The 26,380-nt window shown below is 37.6% G+C and overlaps 1 protein-coding gene across 45 annotated transcripts in view; it reads left to right on the top strand.

Moving 5' to 3' along the window:
* The window catches only part of PTK2 (protein tyrosine kinase 2), a 343,777-nt gene that overhangs the window by 93,902 nt on the left and 223,495 nt on the right, over positions 1-26,380 (top strand). For all 45 annotated transcript variants that reach the window (XM_063816590.1, XM_063816588.1, XM_063816583.1 and 42 more), the window contains one exon: positions 16,058-16,284. In XM_063816590.1, coding sequence (XP_063672660.1) covers positions 16,090-16,284 — 195 coding nt within the window. In that variant the 5' untranslated portion in view covers positions 16,058-16,089. The remainder of the gene's footprint in view (positions 1-16,057; positions 16,285-26,380) is intronic.

The following is a 26,380-nucleotide window of genomic DNA, read 5'->3' as shown; positions in this document are numbered from 1 at the left end:
TTAGGTAAGGGATACTCACTCATAGTAGAGAAGAAGGCAGAAAGGACCAGAGTGGTTATTCAACAGTTTAGTAGGTTGAACCAGCACAAGATAAAGCAAGCATGTGTTGGAATGTCTAATATACATTTTTTCGCTAGGACCAGTTGGAATATCCGATTGCGTCCTCTTCATTTGGTAAATCAGATTGAGCATCTGTCTTCCCAGTACTGAAAATAGTGGAAACAGTGAGATCTGCTTGTTGTGTCTTCACTGGTATTCTTAGTATAGGTTTCAATCTTAATAACTGTGAGTTTCTTAAGACATTGTGTCAGGTAACTCATTTCATTGATTTACTTGTTATTGGTATGTAAATATTGTACTTATTTTTGAGGTATACGTGATACCTGTATACAATATGTGATGATCAAATCAGGGTAATTAGGATATCATCTCAAACACTTTTCTTTCCTTTGTGTTGGGAACATTACAATTCTCATTTAAAAATATACAATGAATTATTAACTGTGATTTTCTTGCTGTACTATTGAATACTAGAACTTATTCCTTCTAACTATATTTTTGTACCCCTTAACCTACTTCTCTTTATGCCCTGTACCCTTTCCCTTCCCAGCCTCTGGTAACCACCACTCTACTCTATACTTCCATGGGATTCACTTTTTTTAGCTCCTAACTGTGAATGAGAACATGCCATATTTGTCTTTCTGTGCCTGGCTTATTTCACTTAAGGTAATGACCTCTGGTTCCATTCATGTTGCTGCAGCTGACAAGATTTCATTCTTCTGTTGCTGAATAATATTCCATTGTGTATATATACCACATTGTCCATGTGGATTCCATATCTTGGCTGTTGTGAATAGTGCTGTAATAAGAATGGGGATGCAGATATCACTTCAATATACTGATTTCCTTTCTTTTGAATATGTATTCAGTATTGGGATTGCTGGATCATATATTCTATTTTTGTTTTTTTATAATGGCTATACTACTTTACATTCCTACCAACAGAGTGTGGAAGCATTCCTCTTTCTCTGCATCCTTGCCAGCACTTGTTATTTTTTGTCTTTTTTATAATAGGTATTACAGCTGAGGTGAGATAGTATCTCATTGTGGTTTTCATTTGTATTTTCCTGATGATAGTGGTGTTGAGCATTTTTTCCATATACCTATTGGCCTTTTGTATGTCTTCTATTGAGAAATGTCTTTCAGATCTTGTGCCCATTTTTAAAACGGGATTATTTATCCTTTTGAGGTTTTTTTTTTTAGAGACAGGATCTGGCATGTTGTGACTTCGTTCTCATTGGTTTCAAATAACTTACTTATTTCTGCCTTCATTTCTTATTTACCCAGTAGTCATTCAGGAGGAGCAAGTTGTTCAGTTTCCATGTAGTTGTGCACTTTTGAGTTTTCTTAATCCTGAGTTCCAATTTGATTGCACTGTGGTCCGAGAGACTGTTTGTTATGATTTCCATTCTTTTGCATTTGCTGAGGAGTATTTTACTTTCAATTATGTTGTCAATTTTAGAATAAGTGTGTTGTGGTACTGAGAAGAATGTATATTCTGTTGATCTGGGGTGGAGAGTTCTGTAGATGTCTATTAGGTCCGCTTGGTCCAGAGCTGAGTTCAAGTCCTGAATATCCGTGTTTATCTTCTGTCTTGTTGATCTGTCTAATATTGACAGTGGGGTGTTAAAAGTCTCCCGCTATTATTATGTGGAAGTCTAAGTCTCTTTGTAGGTCTCTAAGAACTTTATGAATCTGGGTGCTCCTGTATTGGGTGCATATATATTTAAGATAGCTAGCTCTTCTCGTTGCATTGATCTCTTTACCATTATATAATGCCCTTCTTTGTCTTTTTTGATCTTTGTTGGTTTAAAGTCTGTTTTATCAGAGACTAGGATTGCGACCTCAACTTTTTTTTTGCTTTCCATTTGCTTGGTAAATATTCCTCCATCCCTTTATTTTGAGCCTGTGTGTGTCTTTGCACATGACATGGGTCTCCCAAATACAGCACTCTGATGAGTCTTGACTCTTTATCCAGTTTGCCAGTCTGTGTCTTTTAATTGGGATATTTAGCACACTTACATTTAAAGTTAATCTGGGACACAGCTAAAGCAGTGTTTAGAGGGAAATTTATAGCACTAAATGTCCATAAGAGAAAGCAGGAAAGATCTAAAATCGACACCCTAGCATGACAATTAAAAGAACTAGAGAAGGAAGAGCAAACACATTCAAATGCTAGCAGAAGACAAGAAATAACTAAGATTAGAGCAGAACTGAAGGAGATAGAGATACAAAAAACCCTTCAAAAATCAATGAATCCAGGAGCTGGTTTTTTGAAAAGATTAACAAAATAGACCGCTAGCCAGACGAATAAAGAAGAAAAGAGAGAATCAAAGAGACACAATAAAAAATGATAAAGGGGCTATCACCACTGATCCCACAGAAATACAAACTACCATCAGAAAATACTATAAACACCTCTATGCAAATAAACTAGAAAATCTAGAAGAAATGGATACATTCCTGGACACATACACCCTCCCAAGACTAAATCAGGAGGAAGTCGAATCCCTGAATAGACCAATAACAAGTTCTGAAATTGAGGCAGTAATTAATAGCCTACCAACCAAAAAAAAGCCCAGGACCAGACAGATTCACAGCTGAATTCTACCAGAGGTACAAAGAAGAGCTGGTACAATTCCTTTTGAAACTATTCCAAACAATAGAAAAAGAGGGACTCTTCCCTAACTCATTTTATGAGGTCAGCATCATCTTGATACCAAAATCTGGCAGACACACAAGAAAAAAAGAAAATTTCAGGCCAATATGCCTGATGAACATCGATGCGAAAATCCTCAATAAAATGCTGGCAAACCCAATCCAGCAGCACATGAAAAAGCATATCCACCACGATCAAGTCGGCTTCATCCCTCGGATGCAAGGCTTGTTCAACAAATGCAAATCAATAAACATAATCCATCACATAAACAGAACCAATGACAAAAACCATGATTATCAATAGATGCAGAAGAGGCCTTCAATAAAATTCAACACCCCTTCATGTTAAAAACTCTCAATAAAGTACATATTGATGGAACGTATCTCAAAATAATAAGAGCTATTTATGACAAACCCACAGCTAATACCATACTGAATGGGCAAAAGCTGGATGCATTCCCTTTGAAAACTGGCACAAGACAAGGATGTCGTCTCTCACCACTCCTATTCAACATAGTATTGGAAGTTCTGGCCAGGGCAGTCAGGCTAGAGAAAGAAAGAAAGAAAGGATATTCAAATAGGAAGAGAGGAAGTCAAATTGTCTCTGTTTGCGGATGACATGATTGTATATTTAGAAAACCCCATCATCTTAGCCCAAAATCTCCTTAAGCTGATAAGCAACTTCAGCAAAATCTCAGGGTACAAAATCAATGTGCAAAAATTACAAGCATTCCTATACACCAATAATAGAGAGCCAAATCATGAGTGAACTCCCATTCACAATTGCTATAAAGAGAATAAAATACCTAGGAATACATCTTACAAGGGATGTGAAGGACCTCTTCAAGGAGAACTACAAACCACTGCTCAATGAAATAAAAGAGGACACAAACAAATGGAAGAACATTCCATGCTCATGGGTAGGAAGAATCAATATCGTGAAAATGGCCATACTGTCCAAAGTAATTTATAGATTCGATGCTGTCCCCATGAAGAAGCTCCCATTGACTTTCTTCACAGAATTAGAAAAAACTACTTTAAATTTCATACGGAACCAAAAAAGAGCCCGCATAGCCAACTCAATCCTAAGCAAAAAGAACAAAGCTAGAGGCATCATGCTACCTGACTTCAACCTATGCTACAAGGCTACAGTATCCCAAACAGCATGGTAGTGGTACCAAAACAGATATTATGGTACTGGTACCAAAACAGATAGACCAGTGGAACAGAACAGAGGCCTCAGAAATAACGCCATACATCTACAACCATCTGATATTTGACAAACCTGACAAAAGCAATGGGGGAAAGGATTCCCTATTTAATAAATGGTGCTGGGAAAACTGGCTAGCCATATGTAGAAAACTGAAACTGGACCCCTTCCTTACACCTTATACAAAAATTAACTCAAGATGGATTAAAGACTTAAACGTAAGACCTAAAACCATAAAAACCCTGGAAGAAAACCTAGGCAATACCATTCAGGACATAGGCGTGGGCAAAGACTTCATGACTAAAACACCAGAAGCAATGGCAACAAAAGCCAAATTGACAAATGGCATCTAATTAAACTAAAGAGCTTCTGCATGGCAAAAAAAAAAAAAAACAAAAAAAAACAAAAAAAAAACCTCTCATCAGAGTGAACAGGCAACCTACAGAATGGGAGAAAATTTTTGTAATCTGTCTATCTGACTAAGGGCTAATATCCAGAATCTTCAAAGAACTTAAATTTACAAGAAAAAAACAACCCCACCAAAAAGCAGGCAAAGGATATGAACAGACACTTCTCAAGAAGACATTTATGTGGCCAATAAACATATGAAAAAAAGCTCATCATCACTGGTCATTAGAGACATGCAAATCAAAACCACAGTGAAATACCATCTCACACCAGTTAGAATGGCAATCAGTAAAAATTCAGGAAACAACAGAAGCTGGAGAGGATGTGGAAAAATAGGAACGCTTTTACACTGTTGGTGGGAGTGTAAATTAGTTCAACCATTGTGGAAGACAGTGTGGCAATTCCTCAAGGATCTAGAACCAGAAATACCATTTGACCCAGCAATCCCATTATTGGGTATATACCCAAAGGATTATAAATCATTCTATAAAGACACATGCACATGTATGTTTATTGCAACACTGTTCACAGTAGCAAAGACTTGTAACCAACCCAGATGTCCATCAGTGATAGACTGTATAAAGAAAATGTGGTGGCTGGGCACGGTGGCTCACGCCTGTAATCCCAGTACTTTTGGGGCCGAGGCATGTGGATCGCCTGATGTCAGGAGTTCGAGACCAGCCCTGGCCAACATGGCAAAACCCCTAGCGTTATGAGAAATACTCCTAATGTAGATGACGGGTTGATGGGTGCAGCAAACGACCATGGCATGTGTATACCTACATAACAAACCTGCACGTTCTGCACATATATCCCAGAACTTAAAAGTATTAAAAAAAAAAAAAAAAAAAGACAGGATCTTGCTTTCTTGCCCAAGCTGGAGTTCATTGAGCATGATTTTAGCTCATTGTACCTCCAACTCCTTCTATTGAGTTTTCTAAGCTCTTTATTGATTCTGGTTATTAATCCGTTGTCAGATGGGTAGGTGCAAATACTTTCTCCCATTCTTTGTGTTGTCTTTTTACTTTGTTAATTGTGTCTTTTGCTCTGCAGAGGCTTTTTATCTTGATGTAATCCCATTTGTCTTATTTTTGCTTTAGTTGCCTGTATTTTTGAGGTCTTACGTTGAAAAATCCTTGTCGAGATCAGTGTCCAGAAGTGTTTCCCCAGTATTTTCTTATAGTAATTCCATAGTTTCAGGTCTTAGAGTTGAGTCTTTAATTCCATGTGGATTTGCTATTTTGTGTATGGTGAGAGAGAGAGAGAGAGATGTAATTTCATTCTCCTGCATACAGTTATCCAGTTTTCTCGGCACCAGGTATTAAAGGAACTATCATTTCCCCACTGCATGATCTTGGAGGTTGGAGGCTTTGTCAAAAATGAATTGGTTGTAAATGTATGGATTTATATTTGAGACCTCCATTCTGTTTCATTGCCCTGTGTGTTTTTATGCCTGTACCGTGCTGATTTGGTTACTATAGCTTATTGTAATTTTTGAAGTCAGGTAGTGTAATGTCTCCAGCTTTGTTCTTTTTGCTCAGGATTGCTTTGGCTATTCAGGGTCTTTTGTGGTTCCATATAAATTTTAGGATTTTTTTTTTTCCTATTTCTGCGAAGAATGTCATTGGTATTTTGATAGGGATTCCATTGAATCTGTAAATTGCTTTGGGTATTGTTGTCATTTTAACAATATTAATTCTTCCAATCCATTAACATGAAATATTTTTCAACTTGTGTATGTGTGTCCTCTTCAATTTCTTCCTTTTTTTTTTCTCTTTTTGAGACAGTCTCACTTTGTCACCCAGGCTGGAATGCAGTGGCACGATCTCGGCTCACTGCATCCCCCACCTCCCGGGTTCGAGCTGTTCTGATGGCTCAGCTTCTCGAGTAGCTGGGATTACAGGCATGTGATACCATGCCTGGCAAATTTTTGTGATTTTAGTAGAGATGGGGTTTCGCCATGTTGGTGAGGCTGGTCATGAACTCCTGGCCTCTAGTGATACGCCTGCCTTGACCTCCCAAAGTGCTGGGATTACAGGCATGAGCCACCACACCCAGCCCCTCTTCAATTTCTTTCACCAATGTTTTATAGTTTTCCTTATATTGATCATTTACTTCTTTGGTTAAATTGACTCCTAGGTATTTGATATTTTTTGTAGCTGTTGTAAATGTGATTGCTTTCTTGATTTATTTTATACATTGTTCGTTGTTGGTGTATATAAATGCTACTTCTTTTCATATGTTGATTTTGCATCCTGCTACTTTACTGAATTTATCAGTTCTTAAAGCTTTTTGGTGAAGTCTTTGGGTTATAAGATCATGTCATCTGTCAGCGAAACTAATTTGACATCTTCCTTGTCGATTCGGGTGCCTTTTATTTCTCTTGTCTAATTGCTCTGACCAGGACTTTCAGTACTATGTTGAATAAAAGTGGTGAGAGTGGGCATCCTTGTATTGTTTCAGATCGCAGAGGAAAGGCCTTCACATTTTCCCTCAGCTCGATGTTAGTTTGTGGATTTGTCATATATGGCCTTTTATTATTTTGAGATATGTTCCTTCTATACCCTATTTTTTGGGAATTTTTATCATGAAGAGATGTTGAATTTTATCAAATGCTTTTTCTTCATCTATTGAGATGAGACCATATGGTTTATTCTTCTTTGTTCTGTTAATGTGATATATCACATTTATTGATTTGCATATGTTGAACTCTCCTTGCATCTCTGGGATGAATCCTACTTAATCATGGTAATTGATCTTTTGAATGTGTTGTTTAATTCAGTTTGCTAGTATTTTGTTGAGGATATTTGTGTTTACGTTCCTCAATGATATTGGCCTGTAGTTTTCTTTTTTTGTTGCATTGTTGTCTGGTTTTGTTGTAAAGGTAATACTGCCCTTGTAAAATGATTTTGGAAATATTCTCCCCTCTTCAATATTTTTGAGTAGAAGAGTTTGCAGTAGAATTGGTATTACTTCTTAAAATGTTTTTTGTAAAATTCATCAATTGGCTTATTGAGGTTTTCTTGTTTCTTCATGATTCAATCTTGATAGGTTGTATGTGTCCAAGAATTTATCAATTTATTCCAGCTTTTCAAATTTGTTAGCAAATGTTGTTCACAATAGTCTCTGTAAGAGTCTTTGTATTTCTGTAGTAATCAGTATAGTGGCTGAGTTCCAAGAAAACCGAGGGAATCTTGGTCAACTCTTTTTGGTTTATTTTTCTTTTGGTAATTGCCTTTTATTTCCTAGCCTAGAAAGTCCCTTAGCCAGAGTCAGAAGCCCACCCACATTCAAGGGGAGGGAATACAGATTCCACTTATTAACAGAAAGTGTATCAAAGTTACATTGGAAAAAGGGCATATTAAACATTAAGTAATTTCATGTTAGCTGCTTTGTCTAGTAAAATCAGGAAATTTAGGTTAGACTTTTTATGGGAAAATAAACTCAAGCGTTATAGAAAATACCAAAATGATGGAGAAGATAACTTTTATACCAGTTTAGTTTAAGGAGTCACTTTAACTAGAAATATTACCCAGATTCTTAAAGCTCTTCAAGTTAGGTCATAATTTCTTTTGATTTAGCTGTCTCAATTTGCATTCCTTTGCTTATTCTCTCATGTTCTAACAGTGAGCTACTCTTCTTTCAACACCCTCCCTCACCACTCTCCCTCCCCTTTACAGCTTCAGCAAACGTCTCAAGTTTTATTAAAGGGTCAGTGTACTTTAAGCATAATGAGGTAGTTCTCTTGGTGGGATCTTAACATGTACAGTAATTATAAATGAGGGAATTCTGGAGTAAAGAGTAGGGTGTTTATTATGTTCGTTGCATTTTTTCCCCTTTTTTGTATGTGCTGCATTATGTAGCATTTACATCAGGTTGTGGGTTGAGCCTTGGAGCTTAACTCCAGAGGTTAGTAACACTTTTTTCTTCACATCTGGACTTGGAACTGCCCTATTTCTTCAAGAGGAGAAGAAACAGTTAGGCACTGAGAACCCTTGATATGTTTCCTATGTTAATTAAAGGGAGACCTAAAGTTGTAGACAGCTGAGCAGCAATTATTGACATTCCATCTTCTCTCCCATTCCAGTCCTCATTTGGTCTCTTGCCTACAGTGATTTAAACTGGGCAGCCTGGCTGAGCCAGGACTCAGTAAAGTGTAGTCAGCAGGCTAATGTTGGTGCAGACTAATGTTGGTGCTGGAACTGTTTAACAGCCTAGGACAAGATAAGGAAATTTGGTGTAAGCATCTAGACACCTTACAGCAATTTGATAGTAATTTTATGTCGATTGATTCTAATGATGGAAATTTTGTGCTTGGCTTAGGTATGTCTTTTTTTAAAAAAACTTTTTTTCTAGAAATTCCTTTTCATTGTATTTTACAAAAGTATTGGTCTGTGATGAGTTGGAAATTTAAACTGGTTCTTCATCACAGATGATTTGAAAAGTACTGGCCTAAGCCACGTAAAAACAGTTTTTGGTTTTAAAATGTTTTCATTTCTGCCTTGATAATTTATTGAAAAAGATATTATGTAGTGCGCAAAAGTGGCAGATCTTTGAGAATAATTAATCTTGAAAAGTTTTTAAAAATGTAATTGGCCGCAGAAACAGAAGGGCTACAATAACAAAGCCCTGTTAAAAGATTACCTTTCCATGGTGAGGGGGTAGAAGACTTTTTTCATTTAGAGACACACAAAGAATTGGCAGCCCCAGCTGTTCAACTTTAGCCATGGATCAGAAACAAATACAGAACCACACAAACAACACAGGGAAGTCTGTTAATTGGTAGAAACAGAATAGTCATTGTAGCAGAAAGCAACTCTTGGGACTTGTCATTCTATAGTTGAGGCCATTTTTTGAACTGACCAAACCGTGATGAGTGCCCAAAGAGGTGACCCAGATGCCAGGATCTCAGAACCCTCAAGACCAACAAAAACATGAAGACATGTGAATGCCACCAACAGGGTACTTGGGAGGTTAACAGCATCAGACACAGACCTTCCCGGAGAGAGCTGAAGAAGGCCTGATGGCAAATATATTGCGTATTTGAGAATTTATAGCACAGATCAGATTTTGACAAGCAGATAAAACAAAGTGTAAAACAAAATAACATTCCTTTTTTTTTTCTTTTGGTAAGTTCTGAAAGGATAGGAGCAAAATCACATGCTATAATGGAAAACTGCTTCATTCTGGTAACATTGTAACAAAAGTTTATCTTTTAAAAAATGTTTTGGCCTATTTTTTGAAGACCTATTTATGAAGGCCTGTTTCTGGAGAATCTCACCATTGATTTTTGGGCCACAGAGGTATATTTGGATTGTGTGGTATTTTTGGTTTAGCTTCTCCCCCGACATACTCCGTATTTATTCCAAGTAGTGTTTTTTCATTGCTAGCATATCTTTTCTTCTGATGACTTGTGAGGTGTAATCTTTTCTTCCAGGAAGCAGTTGATACTATGAATTTAGTTGTCTTTATCTTCTAATTTGGGCTTCAAAAGAGTTAGCTAAAATAATCAGAAGTATAGTTGTTGTTTTACTATCCAGCAGTCTTGTTACATTTATTTATTTATTCCAGCAGTTTATTTGTAGATTCTTTTAGATTTTCTTCATAATCTATGCATAATTATAGTTTTACTTACATAGTTTATGAATAATGATAGTTTTGTTTGTTCTTTCCCAATGTTTATGTTTTACCCCCCCCCCCATTTTTTGGGGGGAAAGGGGGAGTGGCTATGGTACTTGGCAGTGACTTCCAGAACAATGCTGTACGCAAGTGGTAATGGTGGGCATCCATGCCTTATTTCCAGTTTGGGGAGGGGAAGTTTTTTTCCCACTAGTATTTACATTTCATGTAGATACTGTTTGTCAGATATATGAAATCTCATCCTATTTCTAGTTTGCTGTGAGTTTTTATCATGAATGGTTGGTAAATTTTATCATATGTGTTTTCTGCATGTATTGAGGTAACTGGCTCTTCTTTCTGAAAATGTGGTGAATTACACTGATTGCTTTTTGAATGAATACCTTTCTTCTATTCCTAGAATAAACTTTTGGTCATGATACATTATTCCTTTAAAATATTGCTGGATTATACTTGTTAAGATTTTTGCATCTGTGTTTATAAGAAAGGTAGACTTTTATCGTTTCTCATCCTGTTCTGTCAGGTTTTGATATCACTGTTCTGCAGGTGTCATAAAACAAGTTGGGAAATGATCTGTATCTGTTTTCTGGAAGAATTTGTGTAAGATTAATATTTCTTAATTTGTTGAAAGAATTAAAATGTTCCTTTGTGGGGAGAATTTTAGATGGACTATTTTAAATAGAACCGTCTAGTTTCATTTTACATTGTTTCATTTTGCTGTGTTGTGTTTTGCAAGGAATTGTGCTTATCTAAATTTTCAAATTCATTGGCATAGTTATTAATAATCCCTTCTTGTATTACTCATTATCTCTTACCTCTTATTATCTTCTCTTCTTCATTCTTGATGTTGCTAATTTTTCTTGACTCATTTTATCTTTGATTAGTCTTAGAGAGGTGTATCAATTTTGTTTTTTAAAAGAGTCACTTAATTTTGTTCTGCTTTTAAGTTGTCCTTTTAAATATGCATTCTTTTTTAATTAAATTTTTATTGGTACATAGTAGGTATATATATATTTATGGGGTACATGAGATGTTTTGATATAGGCATACAGTGCATAATAATCACATCAGGCTAAATGGGGTATCCATCACCTCAAGCATTTATCATTTTTTTGGTGTTACAAACATTCTAATTATACTCTTAGTTATTTTTAAATGTACATTTTTATTGACCATAATCCCTAGTTGTGCTACCAAATACTAGCTCTTACGCATTCTATTTTTCTGTGCATTAACCATCCCCCCTTCACAGATGTGTATTCTTAGAGATACTCAACCTTCGCTTCTAATACATGAATTTAAATACGTAATTTTTTTTTTTTTTTTTTAAAGGAGACAGGGTTGTGCTCTGTTGCTCAGGCTGGAGTGCAGTGGTGCAGTCATAACTTGCTGCAGCCTTGAGCTCTGGGGCTTAAGCAGTCCTCCTGCCTCAGCCTCCCAAGGAGCTGGGACTACAGGCACATACCACCATGCCCAGCTGATTTTTAAATTATTTTGTAGGGGTCTCACAAGCCCAGGCAGGTCTTGAACTCCTGGCCTCAAGCTGTCCTCCCATCTCAGCCTCCAAAAGTGCTGGGATTACAGGCGTGATTCACTGCACCCTGCCAAATGTATAGATTTTACTCTAAGTATAGCTCTGTCTACATTCACAGTTTTGATATTTCTTTTCACTGTACCATTTAATTCAAAATACTTTGAGTTTCTTTTTGACTTAAAGGGTTACTTGAAATACATTGCTTAATTTCCTGACAATGGAACATTTTCTAGTTATTTTGTAATTGTTGTCTAGCCTAATGCTAGACACAGAATATACTCTGAATAATTTTATTCCCTTGATATTTATTGAATCTTTCTCTTTCACTCAGTGTATGGGCAACTTCAGAAAATATTTCTTGTGTGCTTGCAAAGATTATTTATTATCCTATTAGGTATAGTGTCAATTTCTATGTCAATTAGATCAGATTTGTTAATCGTGCTCTTCAGATCTTCTATAGCGTACCAAAAGTTATAAGGGTGTATTCATGTATACTCAGAAGTGCCACCCCACACCACATCCTCCATTCCTGTACTTTCCATCTTGGTCACACCTCTCCCATGTGTAACCAATCTCAATGGACTCCCATTTCTACTTTGTGGGGTTATTTTGCACATATGAGCAGATACATTTATATTTTCCTATTTTCCCCCTTTTATTCAAAAGGTATACTGTGGCCGTGATTTGCACTTTGGGTTTTTAACTTAATAAATCCTGGAATTCATACTTAGTCAATTACAGGGCTCTTCTTCTTTCCTTTTGTTTTTCCCCCAGCAGATTCATAGTACTCCATTATAGGAATGTACCATAGTTTACTCTATTAGTCTCCCATGAATGGGCATTTAGGTGTTTCCTAATACTTTGTAAGGCTGCAGTGAATAACCTTATGCATATGTATTTTCATGTTGTTGTTAAGTATATCTCTTCACTTGGGACGATTGTAACAAAATACATAAACTGGGTGGCTTATAAACAACAGAAACTTATTTCTCACTGGTCTAGAGGCTGGAAGTCCTAGATCAGAGTGACAGCATGGTGGAGTTCTGGTGAGGGCCCTTTTTTTCCAGGTTTCAGACTGTGGACTTAGATCCTCAGACATATCTCTGGAGAGCAGAGAGAGGAAGCATGCTCTTGGACTTTCACAAGGGCACTAATCCCATTCATGAGGGCCTCACCATTATGACCTCATCTAGTTCAGATTACCTCCAAAAGACCCTACCTTGTAATAGCATCACACTGGGGGGAGTATGGTATCAACTTACGAATTTTGGGAGCACACAAACATTTAGTTGATAACAGTATATCTTTGGCATAAATTCCTAGAAGTGGAATTGCTGGATCAGAAGGCACATGTAGTTTTGTTATTGTCAAATTCCCCTTTATACATACTATAGAAAATTCACATTCCCATCAGCAGTGTATGAGAGTTCTGTGTCCCCACATCCTTACCAAAAGACAGGGTACTGCTATGACCTTTTTAAAAAAATTATTTGACAGTTGTTTATATATTTATATTTTCACAGAGGTAAAATTCCCATAACATAAAATTCACCATTTTAACAACTTCAAAGTGTGCAATTGAGTGTTTTTTAGTATATTCAACCATCACCATGATCTAAATTCAGACCATTTCTCTCATCCCCAAAAGAAACTCCTTATCTATTAGCAGTCCTTCCCAACTCTGCCCTACCCTCAGCCACTGGCAGCCAGTAATCTACTTTCTTCTGTATAGATTTGCATATTCCTTCATATAAGTGGAATCACAATTTGTGGTCTTTCACGTCTGGTTTCCTTGTAGTATAATGTTCTCAAGGTTCCTCCATGTTGCGGCATGTATCAGTGCTTTGTTTCTTTTTATGCTGAACAATATTTCATTGTTGGGCATACCACATTTTGTTAATCTGTTTATCCATTGATGGATGTGGATATTTGGGTTATTATCACTTTTCGATATTGTGGATAATGCTGCTGTGACCATTCACATGTGAGGGTGTTTCATTTTGTTTTATGTCAGGGTCTCTTTCTGTCGCCCAAGCTGGAGTACAATGGCATGATCACAGCTCACTGCAGCCTCGACCTCCTGGACTCAAGCAATCCTCGGCCTCCCAAGTAGCTGGGAGTACAGGCACATGCCACCATGCCCAATTAATTTTTATAGAGATGGAGTTTCGCCATGTTGCCCAGGCTGGTCTTGAACTCCTGACCTCAAGCAGTCCTCCTGCCTCAGTCTCCCAAAGTGCTGGGATTACAGGCATGAGCCACTATGTCCAGCCATGAGTTTTTATTTGGACATACATTTTCAGTTCTTTTGGGCATATGTCTACCTAGAAATGGAATGGTTGGTTCATGTGGTAACTCCATGTTTAACCTTTTGAGGAACTGCCAAACTATTTTCATAGTAGTTGCACCATTTTATACTCTTTCAGCAATGTAGGAAGGTTTCAGTTTCTTCACATCCTTGCCTACACTTGGTATATCTTTTCAATTAATTGTCTGGATTGTCTCTTGCATTCTTTTCTATCATTTCCCCCCTCATTTTAAAAGAATTTCTGTATATATATAGGGTATTAGCTTTTTACTGTGATACATGGTACATGTGTTTTTCTTTTGTGTTTTTGGCATCTTTTGACTTGGTTTATAATTTTTTTCCTTTTACTGTGCTGTTATACCATTTTTTTTAACTAATTGGAGAATGATTTGGATGAAAAAGGTATTATTTATGCTTTGTTTGATACCAACAGAGGGTTGGCTCTTTTCTTTGCTGGACAGATAGTGGGGAGTTGACAGGGTCTGGCTCTGTCGCCCTGGCTGGAGAGCAGTGGCACGATCTTGGCTCACTGTAGCCTTCCACTCTTGGGCTCAAGTGATCCTCCCCCCTCAGCCTCCCAAGTAGCTGGGACCACAGGCATGCGCCACGACTCCTGGCCCTTTATTGTATTTTTTTTTTTTGTAGAGATGGGGTTTCGCCAAGTTGGCTAGGCTGGTCTTGAACCTTTGGGCTCAAGCAATCTGCCTGCCTCAGCCTCCCAAAGTGTTGGGATTATAGGCATGAGCATCTATGCCTGGCTGGATCTGTGGTTTTGTGTGTGTGTGTGTTTGTTCGTTTGTTTGTTTTGAGACAGTCTCACTCTGTGGTCCAGGCTGAAGTGCAGCAATGCAGTCACAGCTCACTATAGCCTCAACCTCCTGGGCTCAAGCTATCCTCCCACCTTAGCCTCCTGAGTAGCTGGGACTACAGGAACATGCTACCACGCCCAAGCTAATTTTTGTGTTTTTTAGTAGAGACAAGGTCTTGTCATGTTGCCCAGACTGGTCTCAAACTCCTGGACTCAAGCAGTCTTCCCGCCTCAGCCTTCCAAAGTGCTGGGATTACAGGCATGAGCAGCCATACCTGGCCTGCCACGATGGATCTGAGCAGGAATTGTACTCCAGGTTTACAAAGCTCCCTTTGCTTCTGCACCCAGCTGTTCTCACTGCAAGCCTGGGGATGTCCTAACACTATTCTGGTTTATTCCTGAAGTCTTATTCCTGTTTCCTAAACCCTTTCACTGTTTTGAGAGGCTCCTTCTCAGCTCGGGTTCAGGATTCCGTAACTGTCTTCAGGAGACAACCTGCAGAGTGTTTGACACAGTCTCCACCCTTCCTTCTCACCAGAATCCAAGATTTGATCTCTTGCTGCCGAAAGCTCTGCTGGTTTCTCTCCCATTCGTAGCCTTTTCTTGTCTCTTCAAGCTCTGAAGGGCTCAGAATTGGCAAATGCCCTGTGGGAAAAAGCAGCCAGCTGTTAAGTATCATTTCCTGTCTTCATCTGTGTCACTCATTGTCTTGGTTGCCTCAGAATATCTTTGTCTTGAGCCCTTCAAACATTGTTTGAGTTAAAAAATTTTTTAATCTGGATTTTCATGTTTCTCGATGGGTGTTTAGGCTTGTGCAGGCTATTTCTTCAAACTCAAATAGAAGTCCTTTATCGCACTTAAAAAATTTAACTGTGCATGCTTTTTTCGTTTTGTTTTCAGTTGCTGTCTGTCTGATTCTCCTGTTAACAATGAGTTGGTTAAGCCAGGGACCTTATTTTAATTATAGTGTTTTTAATCACCAATGCCTGGTATATATAATGACTACTCATTGAATTTGTATTATATGAAGAAAGAACTTTTCTCTTAGGTAAAAGTTTTCAAAAGCAGGGAGCAAATTAACAAATTTGGCTTTGCTATGAGATTTTCCAACAAATTTAAAGGCTATGATAAAAAAAGGGGTGGGGGTGGGGGTATTACATTGTTTGTAGATACTTTTTGACACAGCTGAAATTGGAGTCCTGGCCTTTTAATAATTTTTTTTTAACAAATATTTATTCTGTAAATCAGGTCCTACTCTGGGTATGTGGAGAGACAGCTATTATTTTAGTGGATTAGGTCTCTATTCTCCTCAGGCTCCTTCCGCATATAACATATCAAGAGAGAGTATAGGACATTTGATACAAACAACATATCACATTGTAATTGGTAGATTTCAAGTATTATACACAAAAAATTATTTTGTTCTTTTAACAGAATATGACAGATACCTAGCATCTAGCAAAATAATGGCAGCTGCTTACCTTGACCCCAACTTGAATCACACGCCAAATTCGAGTACTAAGACTCACCTGGGTACTGGTATGGAACGTTCTCCTGGTGCAATGGAGCGAGTATTAAAGGTCTTTCATTATTTTGAAAGCAATAGTGAGCCAACCACCTGGGCCAGTATTATCAGGCATGGAGATGCTACTGATGTCAGGGTAAGTACGTTTTTCCATGAGACATCTTTAATGTTTATTTAGGTTAAAATGTAATGGCATGTATGAAAAAAGATAGTGTAATAATTTTTATTTAACTTATCAGGGACTTTTCATATTACAGAAATGCTATTTTTAATTATAAGATTTATTAGTTAATATGTGACTGACCAGCTTTCTAATTGTTGTAAAGTTTCTTAGAAAAATAATGACCGAATCATATTTTAGTCATAAAATACCATTGACTTATTTTTCCCTTCTAGGTTTTTTTTTTTTTAACTCTTGGGTGAGTACTAGGCAACAATGCAACTAAAATAGCCTCTAACAGTCATGAAATAAACTACTTTTCTAGAAAGTGTAATTTTGAAGGTATTTGCATGACTTCAGATAGGATAATTTCCTTTAAAACTCTTGAACATATGCTGTGTGTCAGGCACTGTGCTAGGTTCTGAAGATGTAAAAGGTCCCTGTGAAGTCCTTGATCTTACAGCTTAGAGCCTGTAGAGGGAGAGACATCATGAATGTGATTATAGTACAGTGTAGAAGTGCTTCACGGGAGGTTGTTATGGAAGCTTGGAGGAATAATACCTTTTAAACGTAGAAGTTAGTACTGGAAAGGATTTCCTTTGGGTCTGGGAAGGTGAGGAAAGATAGTGATACAGAATTGTGGGAGAAGAGCATGCTAGGCAAAGGTAACTACATCTTTCTGAAAGTGGGGAATGAAAAGGTAGCACTGTGATTTCAGAAAGCTGAGTTCAGTATTTAAATGTTCAGTATTTGCTTTGATGAAGTGTTAAATACCTTCTCTTTCTTACCCTCTCCACCTAGTCTATATTCATCTTTAAGGAGAAGTTTCCAGGGACAAGGAAGTTTAGATACGTCTTTTTTCTTTTCTTTCTTTTTTTTACAATAAGTAAATTAATTAATTTGCTACTCTCTAACTTACATGCCCTTATTATTTTTAACCAAAGCAAAGGGATTGGTAGAATTTAGATTTAAGGCTAACAGGTCGGGCATGGTGGTCCATGCCTGTAATCCCAGCACTTTGGGAGGCCAAGGTGGGCGGGTCACTTGAGGTCAGGAGTTCGAGACCAGCCTGGCCAACATGGCGAAACCCCATCTCTACAAAAAATACAAAATTAGCCAGGCGTGGTGTCACATGCTACTCAGGAGGCTGAGACAGGAGAAACACTTGAACCCAGGAGGCAGAGGTTGCAGTGAGCTGAGATCGTGCCACTGCACTCTAGCCTGGGCAACAAAGTGAGACTGTCTCAAAAAAAAAAAAAAGAAAAAAAAGATTTAAGGCTAAAGTCTTGTATATAAATTTTACATAATTTTTTGTTACCTCTAAATTTTAATATTAGCAAACTATTCAAATGGATTAATTATTAAAAATATGATAGCCTCTTTTTTACAAACTCTTTATGAAGCTGGTTAGCTTTTTTGCGTTTTCTGTTTTTTTCTACTTCTGTGTTTTACTTTTAACTTTATAAAACACTGTCATTTGGTAGAAGGGCCTGCAATGAGCATCCTGCCATAAGGTTTATCAGATAATTCATACTGGAAAGAAACCTTGTAGATGTAACTTTATGTAAGGCTTTTAGTGTATGTTCTAGTCTTTGTAGATTTCAGATACAGTGAATGAGGAAACTCTTCAATAAAACCATTGTATCAGCCCTAATGAACTCTAGGGCATTCATACAGGAGGGAAACCTTTCAAAGATTATGAATTTGACAAGACATTTAGCAAAAATGTTCAAGACTTACATCAGAAGACTCACCTAGGAAAGATTGTAACAGATGTGCCATGGTTTTAGTATCAAACTTTCTGCATGTAAGGGGATTACTACCATAGAGTCAGTGTCACTGCAGGCATGTTAGCCTTTAGCCAATGTTAAAAACTTCCTAGTCATACATTCATATTGTGAAGAAAAATTTACATCAGATACAAATGTATAAGTTATCAGAACTCATTTAGCAAACTTGTGAAGATCAGTCTGATCAAATCTATGTGGCCACAAACAAGGTGTTTTATTTCACAGTAATTGGCAAATTATCAGTCAATGATTTTCAGATTGAGGCAGAAAAATCACAATTGGCATTGAATTCACAATAGCCCTTTCCTGGGATAGCATGAGGTTCTCATGATACTGAGTCACTGTAATGGAAGATTGGATATTATTCATAACCAACTTCCATTGAATGCTTTAATGCTATAACATTTGAAAATGCAATATCGTAATTGTAAATTAATGAGTGGATTTGTACATCTGAACAAAGGGACTGAACAACATAAGAGGTATCAGACAAAGGAACATTATGGATACAGAGTATTGTCAGGAAAGAGAAAAATGGAAGAAACATGACAGCATTTGAAGGCCTGATGACCTTAGAACAGGAAGTGGGGATTGTAGGATTTAGATTTAAGGATTAGATTAGTAAAGAATCCAAGTATAATTACTTGTCAGAAAGAAACTGACCATTGAATAGCATCAAAGGGGATGCCACACAACTATTTTCTGAAATGATACGGCTTATTGTTATTCAGGTACTGAATAACTCGATTCAGTCTTAAACTCATTATAGCTACGTTGCCCATTATCGTAGCCATGTGCAGTTGTTGAGCACTTGAATGTGGCTAGTCTGAATTGACATGTGCTATAGTATAAAAATATATACCACATTTCAAAGAGTAAGAAAACAGAATAAAATATCTCATATCAATGTGTTATGATTACATGTTAAATGATAATACTTTTGATATAGTAGGTTAACTGAACTATATTACTGAAATTGAATTTACCTGTTTGTTTTTATTTTATTTTTTTACTGTGACTACTAGAAATTTTAAAATTACTTATGTGGCTTGCATTATATTTCTGCTGGACAGTGGTGTTCTATAGAAAGCAAATTCTCAGAAAGACTGCTTGGATCAGAAAAAACAAAACTTTCTGAGGAGTTTAAAGATTTGTTTTCACCAAGAATATCTGGATTTTTGTAACATTTCATTATAGAGCCTTTCTCATGCTTCAGTTAATAAGTATTAGTGCTTTTACAATTATGTGTGCTAATTGTACGTTAATTAATGTTTGATTGTTGAAAAGATTTGCAAGATTTCACAGTTTATAGGCAAAATCCATTACAGCAACAGTAGTAAAATGATACTCATTGAAGTGATCTGGAGATCTTGGGTACAGGCTTCTTGGCCTTGGACATGCTTTTTCTGTAGATGTGAAACCATTACTGGCTTATGTGTGAAGCACCTCAGTATGAGGAAGTGGTGGGGATCTGTGAGAGGGTCACACAAGCACTCTCCATCTACATAGCCAGCCTCAACCTGTGGACCTCCCCAGGTACTGCCAAAATCAGGTACACCTTGTCAGTCCAGTTATTATTACAAAATCGCACTGACAAGCTGGTGTATTCTGCCCCCCAAACAGCTCAGGGTCCCATGATCACAAACATCACTTATCTTGGCCATAGCTTTGGCCAAGTGTCAGTACCGTGCTTCAGGCAGCTCTAGAGATAAGTGTGGGGTCAATCTAGAACAGCCAAGAGAAACCCAGGCTGTACAATGTTGAATAAGACCAGTCATCTAGAAACATGGCAGTGATAATTCAGAAAAATAATGACATAAAATTCCAAATTCTACCAGAGAAATCCCCTACTTAGGAGAAAGAATGACGTTTACACCACACTTTTCATCAGCAATGCTGGATGCAAGAAGACATTGGAACAGTATCTTCAAAGGGCTCAGGGAAAATAACATGTACTTTAGAAGTCTATATCAGATAAATTATTAATCAAGATAATGTGAAATGAAGGTATCTGCAGAGAAGTAGTGACATAGAAAGCTAATAGCATGGGCTCTCTTTGAAAAAACAATTAGATGATATAATGCAGCGTGGAAAAAAGTTGAGCCCATAAGAAAAAACTGTAGCAGGATGCAAGAGACAGTGGTCCATTGTCATACTTGCTGCCTTGTATGCTGTCTTGTACCTCTCTTAATGACCCCGTAGTCTCTTGAATCTACCACCATGATTTAATCCAACTTTCTGCCTATTCTCCACCTGTCGCCATCCTGTGATTGGTTACATTCTAGATTTGCAACCTTAGTGCTACCCAGCTGTCATGCTGTATCCCCCCATCTTGTTCTCTCCTAGACAACCATTTCATACCTCGTCCACTTTCTTCAACCTGTAGTACTTGGAAAAGTCCACACATTTCTATATCTTCCCTTTCCCCAGCATTTGTACCTCGCTTCTCTGTCTTTACACTTCTTGCTACAAAATAACCATCCAGTGCTCCAGTCAAAGGGTTACCTCATCTTTTAGTTACTTAGATCCATTTGCAATCGTCTTTTATTCCTCTTTTGCTCTCAAGCCATATCGAATACATTAGCTAATCCTGTCCACATTATCTTCAAAAATATATCCAGAACCTACCCATTTCATATTGCCTCCACTGCTACCCCTTTCTTTGAGCTCTTCTTCAGTAGCTGCCTTAAAATGTCTCTTCCATACATTATGGCATGGTATCCTAACTGACATCTTGTTTCCCTACTTGCTCTCCTTAGTCTGTTGATAACCCAGCAGCCAGAATGATCCTGGAGAGATGAAAGCCAGAGCACTTCACTCCTCCACTCAGAACCCGGTTTCATTTAGTCAACATGCACGTCCTTTGAGAGTCTCACCCATCTCCCCCATCCTGTCCCATCATGCCCTGTCACCTCTGTCCTAGTCACTCACTTTTTCTTTCTGCTTCCTGTTTCTCTAACATACCAATCACCGAATCAGTGATTTGCTTAAAACCCCCCAAGAGCTCCCCATTTCTCCCAGACTAAAAGCCAGATTCCTTTCGTGGCCTACAAGGACCTACGGGATGTGGCTCCTTGCTTGTTCTCACCCTGCCCTTACTAACTCTGCCTCCCAGGGCATGCCAGTCTAAGAATGCTCCCTTATGCCTCACCATTGCTGTTTTTCTGTCACTATTTTATTTTCTTCAGATCATTATTATTGACATTGTCTTGTACTTGATTTGTTTGCTCATTTATTAGCTGTTTTCTTCCCCAACTTCTTAAGTTCTGTGACATCAGGGATCTTTGTACTTCATGGTATTATTGCCAACGTCTTTAACAGTGTCTAGCAGGCAAACAGCCAAGTGCTCAGTAGGTATAGGTACTTTTGTTGAATGACTATATGGCATCCAAGGTGAAATGGAATATTTCTGAGAGAAATATGTTAGGAACATTGACCACAGAAGTAGAAAGCCGTAATTGACAAATAACCACAAAGATATTGATTTGATAGCCAAAGATTATACCTATTCAAAGCCATACCCCACTTTACTGATATCTCTGTCAAATCTTTGTACCTAGCTTATTTTTTAAAAAGACATTACAAGGACTAGAACAAATAATTTCATGCCCATACACCAGGCAAGTACTGGGCAAATACTGTATGATGCTGCTTAAGATTACACCACCATTGAGTTCTTGGACAGTATTCTTATCCCATTCAAAACCCCTTAACATTTTTCTGACTGGTACATCGAACTTTTCTAAATAAATAGCATATCCTCAGGTTTCAGTACTAGTCATGAGTCAGTAGGGAATGGTTGGTGAATCTGAATCTGTAATAGTAAATGGAAAAAAATCAGTTCATGTAGTTTGTTAAAATATAGGTGTGTTGGGTTGGATTAATACTAATTACTGTTACCAAGCTGGTAGTGGGAAGACTAGTAATGGGAAGTAACGTTGTGTTCAATTTAAAATCATCCTTCTGATAGGAATGGGAAAATGTACAGTGATTTGGGATTCTGCAAGAACAAACTATGCTATAAACAACTGGTATCTGTAGGGGAAGGGAATTCTTCAGGGAGTTTTCCCTGAGTTCGGCCATAGGTAGGTGCCTGGAGGACTTTTCAGAGCAGTCCAACGGTCTTCAGTGTTTATTGTTAGGTGTCATCACTGGACACTTTGTGTGTGTTAGAAGTGTAAGCTGTTCTCTCTGACAGAGGAGCAGGTGAATGTATGTTTAAAAACATTTAAAAACAATTGATTATTAATAACAATCAATTGAACATTGATTGTTACGGATTGAAATAGTTTTGATTCTAGAAAGGACTATGGAGGTCTTAGAAAATTAAACTCTTCCTTTACAGGATGGAAAGTATCATCTAGGAAGAAAGCTAGAAAGGAAAGCTTTAAGAAAAAGCATAAAAGCCATGTTAAAGAGGAGAACCTAAGCTAACAGAGCACGAGGAAGAAAAAATTTTGAATTCAAAATCCTGAGAGATAGTGATTGAGGTAGTGATTTCCCATAGGTAGAATGTTGGCTCCTAAAGATGCCTACATCCTAATCCCCAGAACCTGTGCAGATGTCCCCTTACGTGGCCAGAGGGACGTGTAGGCGTGATGAAGGCTACAGACCTTAAGGTGGGGAGATCATGAGTCCTTCACTGCAGCAGGCCTTTCCTTACCGTGGTCAGTGGGAGGTGAATATGAAAGAAGGATCAGATGCAACGTTGATGGAAGAAGACGACCATGAGCCAAGGAGTTCAGTGCCCTGTAGAAGCTGGAAAAGACAAGCTAAGAGCCTCCAGAAAACAGCACATCCCTGCTGACGTCTTTATTTTAGGCCAGTGAGACCCATTTCATACTTGTGATCTACAAAACTAAAAGATAATGCACTTGTTGTGTTTTAAGCTCCCAAGTTTGTGGTGATTTATTACAGAGGTAATAGGGAACTAATACAGTGACTGTGGACCACCAAGATAAAAAAGTGCATTCTTTGTCTTGGAAGACTTTTAGAAGGACTCCTAGTTTACGACTGGACCAAGAGGAGGAAACGTACTAGGTGTTGGAGAACAGGATTTGAATTTCTGGATCTTTCTTTTTGATAACCCAGTGATGAAAGCCTCCAAGAAGAATGGTAGTAGGAATCCCTTGGTTTTCTAAAGCTGAAGAGTATCTGAAAGAGAAACACAATGAGAAAAAGAAACACTATACTATAGAAGAATCAGTAATGATGATTATATTTGGTAATTCTTAGGAAGCAGTAAGGAGATGAACAGTGTCAACAATGTATGTTGCTTCAGATATCTCTTCTAGTAATAAATCTGAAAATTAAGTGTGAGACTATAGCTAAAAATATAAAATATCCCTTTTTGTCCCCTCCTCCCCACAAACCACTTAATACTCATTTGCACATGTTCATTGTCATGTCTTTCTCCTGTGAGACTCTTAAGACTTCTGAGGGTCAGGATTGCATCTTAACCGTTATTGTGTCACTAGCATCATGCATGTAGTAGGCACTTCAGATGTTCATGAATAAATGAATGAACAGTTTATGAAAGAATGAACATGGAGGAAAGAGTCACATGACCTATTTTGAACAGTGGTGAAGGTCATTTGTTTGAAAGTACTGTCTAAAAGGTAAGTGGCTAAATGGAACCAAGCAAAATAATAAAAACTTTCAGAAATGAACAAAAGTATAGCCTCATCTCACTAGTGAGTAATCAGGGAAATTAAACCATCATAACAACAGTAAAATACCTGTGGAAGTTTTTTTGGTCATTAAATTGATCATCATAAGATTAATTTTATTCATTATTAATGTGAGATAAATGATACTCTGTAACATTATGCATCACGTATAATTGATATAGTTTTATTGATGGGCAGGAAGTTTGGTTGTACTTATCAAAATGTTTCAGTTAAAGGAAATTTTGTCTATTTCTATGAGTGGTCATAAATACCTTTGATGACAGCTAGAAGGATGTTCATAGCAGTATTTTTATTTACACCTTCCTTTCTCCCTCAGAACAAGGAAATCTTTATTCATCAGTAGTAAAATGACCTTGCACATTTAATGTTATGTTCCTGATAAGATACAGGCATGATGTGAACACTGGCTTTTATTTTAACCTTGAAAAGAATTCTTTTACCATGAATGTCTACTCTGAGAATTTAATCAGAAAAGTTGTATATTTCTGACACTTGGGATATGAGAGACAGGTTTCAGAGTAGCCAATTATTGTTTTGTATTTCATAGGACCAAATAGATGTGTCTTCAAAGTCACGATGAGAAATTTAAATTTAATTCTGGTACCTTTAGTAGCATATTAAAAACCCATGTCCTATTATCCTTTTAGAGACAGTCATTTTTATTCTAAATGTATGTGTGTGTGATATGAAAATGGGGCACTTCCATATGGCAGCACTGTAGGGTTGATTGAGTTTACATTCCTCACTAAATACATAGTTCTCAGAATTATTTGTTGAGTTATCCAGACCAGATATTTAGTTCTCAAAATTACATAAGTTACTGAGTATATGCATTTAGCACCACATACGTAAGCACTTTGTATATTTATAATGTTTGCCACTATCCAGAGAAATTTATAAGGGTGCTAGAGAATGAGCAGTAGGACAGAGTACGATATGGATGCGTAATGAGAAAGCAAGAAATGAAACAGAAGGTAATATCTGTGTGTTTATTGCTTTTCACTATTTCATGGAGAGTGAAAGTTGAAAGCTGGTTTGCTCATGAGGTACTACTGTATGCAAAGGCTGTGTCACTCAGATCCACACTTTGAAGTCACTCTGAGTCTCTTCAGGCAGCATGATCAAGTGAATGGAATAAGATTCTCTCTCTTACATGAAACTCCAAGACAGAAACCTGCCTTTCCCTAACAGATACCACAGTTCTGGGCTAAGCCTCTTTGAGACTGGTTTGCTGCAGGTCTCCTATATGTGTGCTGTGAGTTCAGCGGAGATGAAGTGACTTTTTCATGGGGTCGCTAAAGAAGGCAACCGGAGAAGCTGGGCTTTTTCTTAGGATGTGAATGGTGACAATTATGAGAAATGATTTGTGTTCCTTACTGCCTTATATTCAACATCAGGTTATGGAAGGTTAGTAGACCAAGTGACCTGAGGCAGATGGCTAGAGACCACTGTAGACACTGATCGCAGCTCTAACAAGAAAGAGCCGCCTCTTGAATTGGTAGTAGCATTGGATCAAAAAGCCAGGAAGGACATTTTATGCCTCTGTCAGTTCCACATGAGAGTCTGTAGGCTGCAAACATCCTTCCTGTCCTGATGAGAATTCATCATCTTTATGAATCTGTCTTTGACTCTTCCAGCCTGGTCCTCTGTTGATGCTTTCTCTCTTGATACCATGTTTACTCCTTTCCTTTGTCCCTCTCTCTGCCACTTCCTGTGCTTGGTAAACAACTTTGTACCTGGGATTGAGTTGTCTGAAAGAGAGATTGACTCTACCACTTCATTCACTCAGTGCCCTGGGAGGTCTGCCACATGCCAGGTACCAGTATCGGGAGCACAGCACAGCAGCACACATCCTCAGTGTGTATATACTGGGTTTTGGACAGTTTTTGTATATGGTACATGTTACGATTTATCTTTGCTTATGGAGAAGGCTGGGGATAATATCCTTTATCATGATCAGCAGCATTGTGCTGTAATAAAGCAATACTTGATGAGTGCAGGAACTTTTTTGTATGTCTTAACAAGTTGTATTATAGCTTCAATTAATTGCTAATTTTAAAAAGCAGTGATTATTTTCTTTCATAGACATTTTTCATTTTAATATCAGCATCATTTTAAAAAAATTAGTCTTATCACCTAAAAGATTGAGAAGGTCACACTTGGTTGTAATTTGCATACCCTCGTGTAAAGGACAGCAAATGGTTCTGTCATGTTCCCAAATGAGTCTTCCATACATGCTGCCCACTTAACAACATATTCTCTCATGGCCCTCATACCTAGGTAGGTACAGGGCAAGAGCCAGTTCTAACACTTAACCTGTCCATTGCTCCAGGAGAAATTTCACCATCTCTAGGGAACATTCCCTGATGACCTCATTCAAAGGTGACCTTCTCCTCTGAACTCAAGGGAACACATGTTAGAGGCATTAGATTTGGGAGTATTTAAGATTGCTTCATAATAATTTTTAAAGAGCAAGTAATAATAAACTGATTAGGCCCGAATTCAAAGAACTTTTCATGTATTTCCAGTGTCACCAGAAACGTAGCCTTAACTGTGTGTTCCTGAATGTATGTTTTTTAAAAAAAATGATTA

Source organism: Pan troglodytes, chromosome 7 (assembly GCF_028858775.2).
Source record: "Pan troglodytes isolate AG18354 chromosome 7, NHGRI_mPanTro3-v2.0_pri, whole genome shotgun sequence".
In the NCBI taxonomy this organism is placed as follows: Eukaryota; Metazoa; Chordata; class Mammalia; order Primates; family Hominidae; genus Pan; species Pan troglodytes.
Note: the sequence above shows the minus strand (reverse complement) of the source record. Positions and strands in the feature narration are given on the sequence as shown.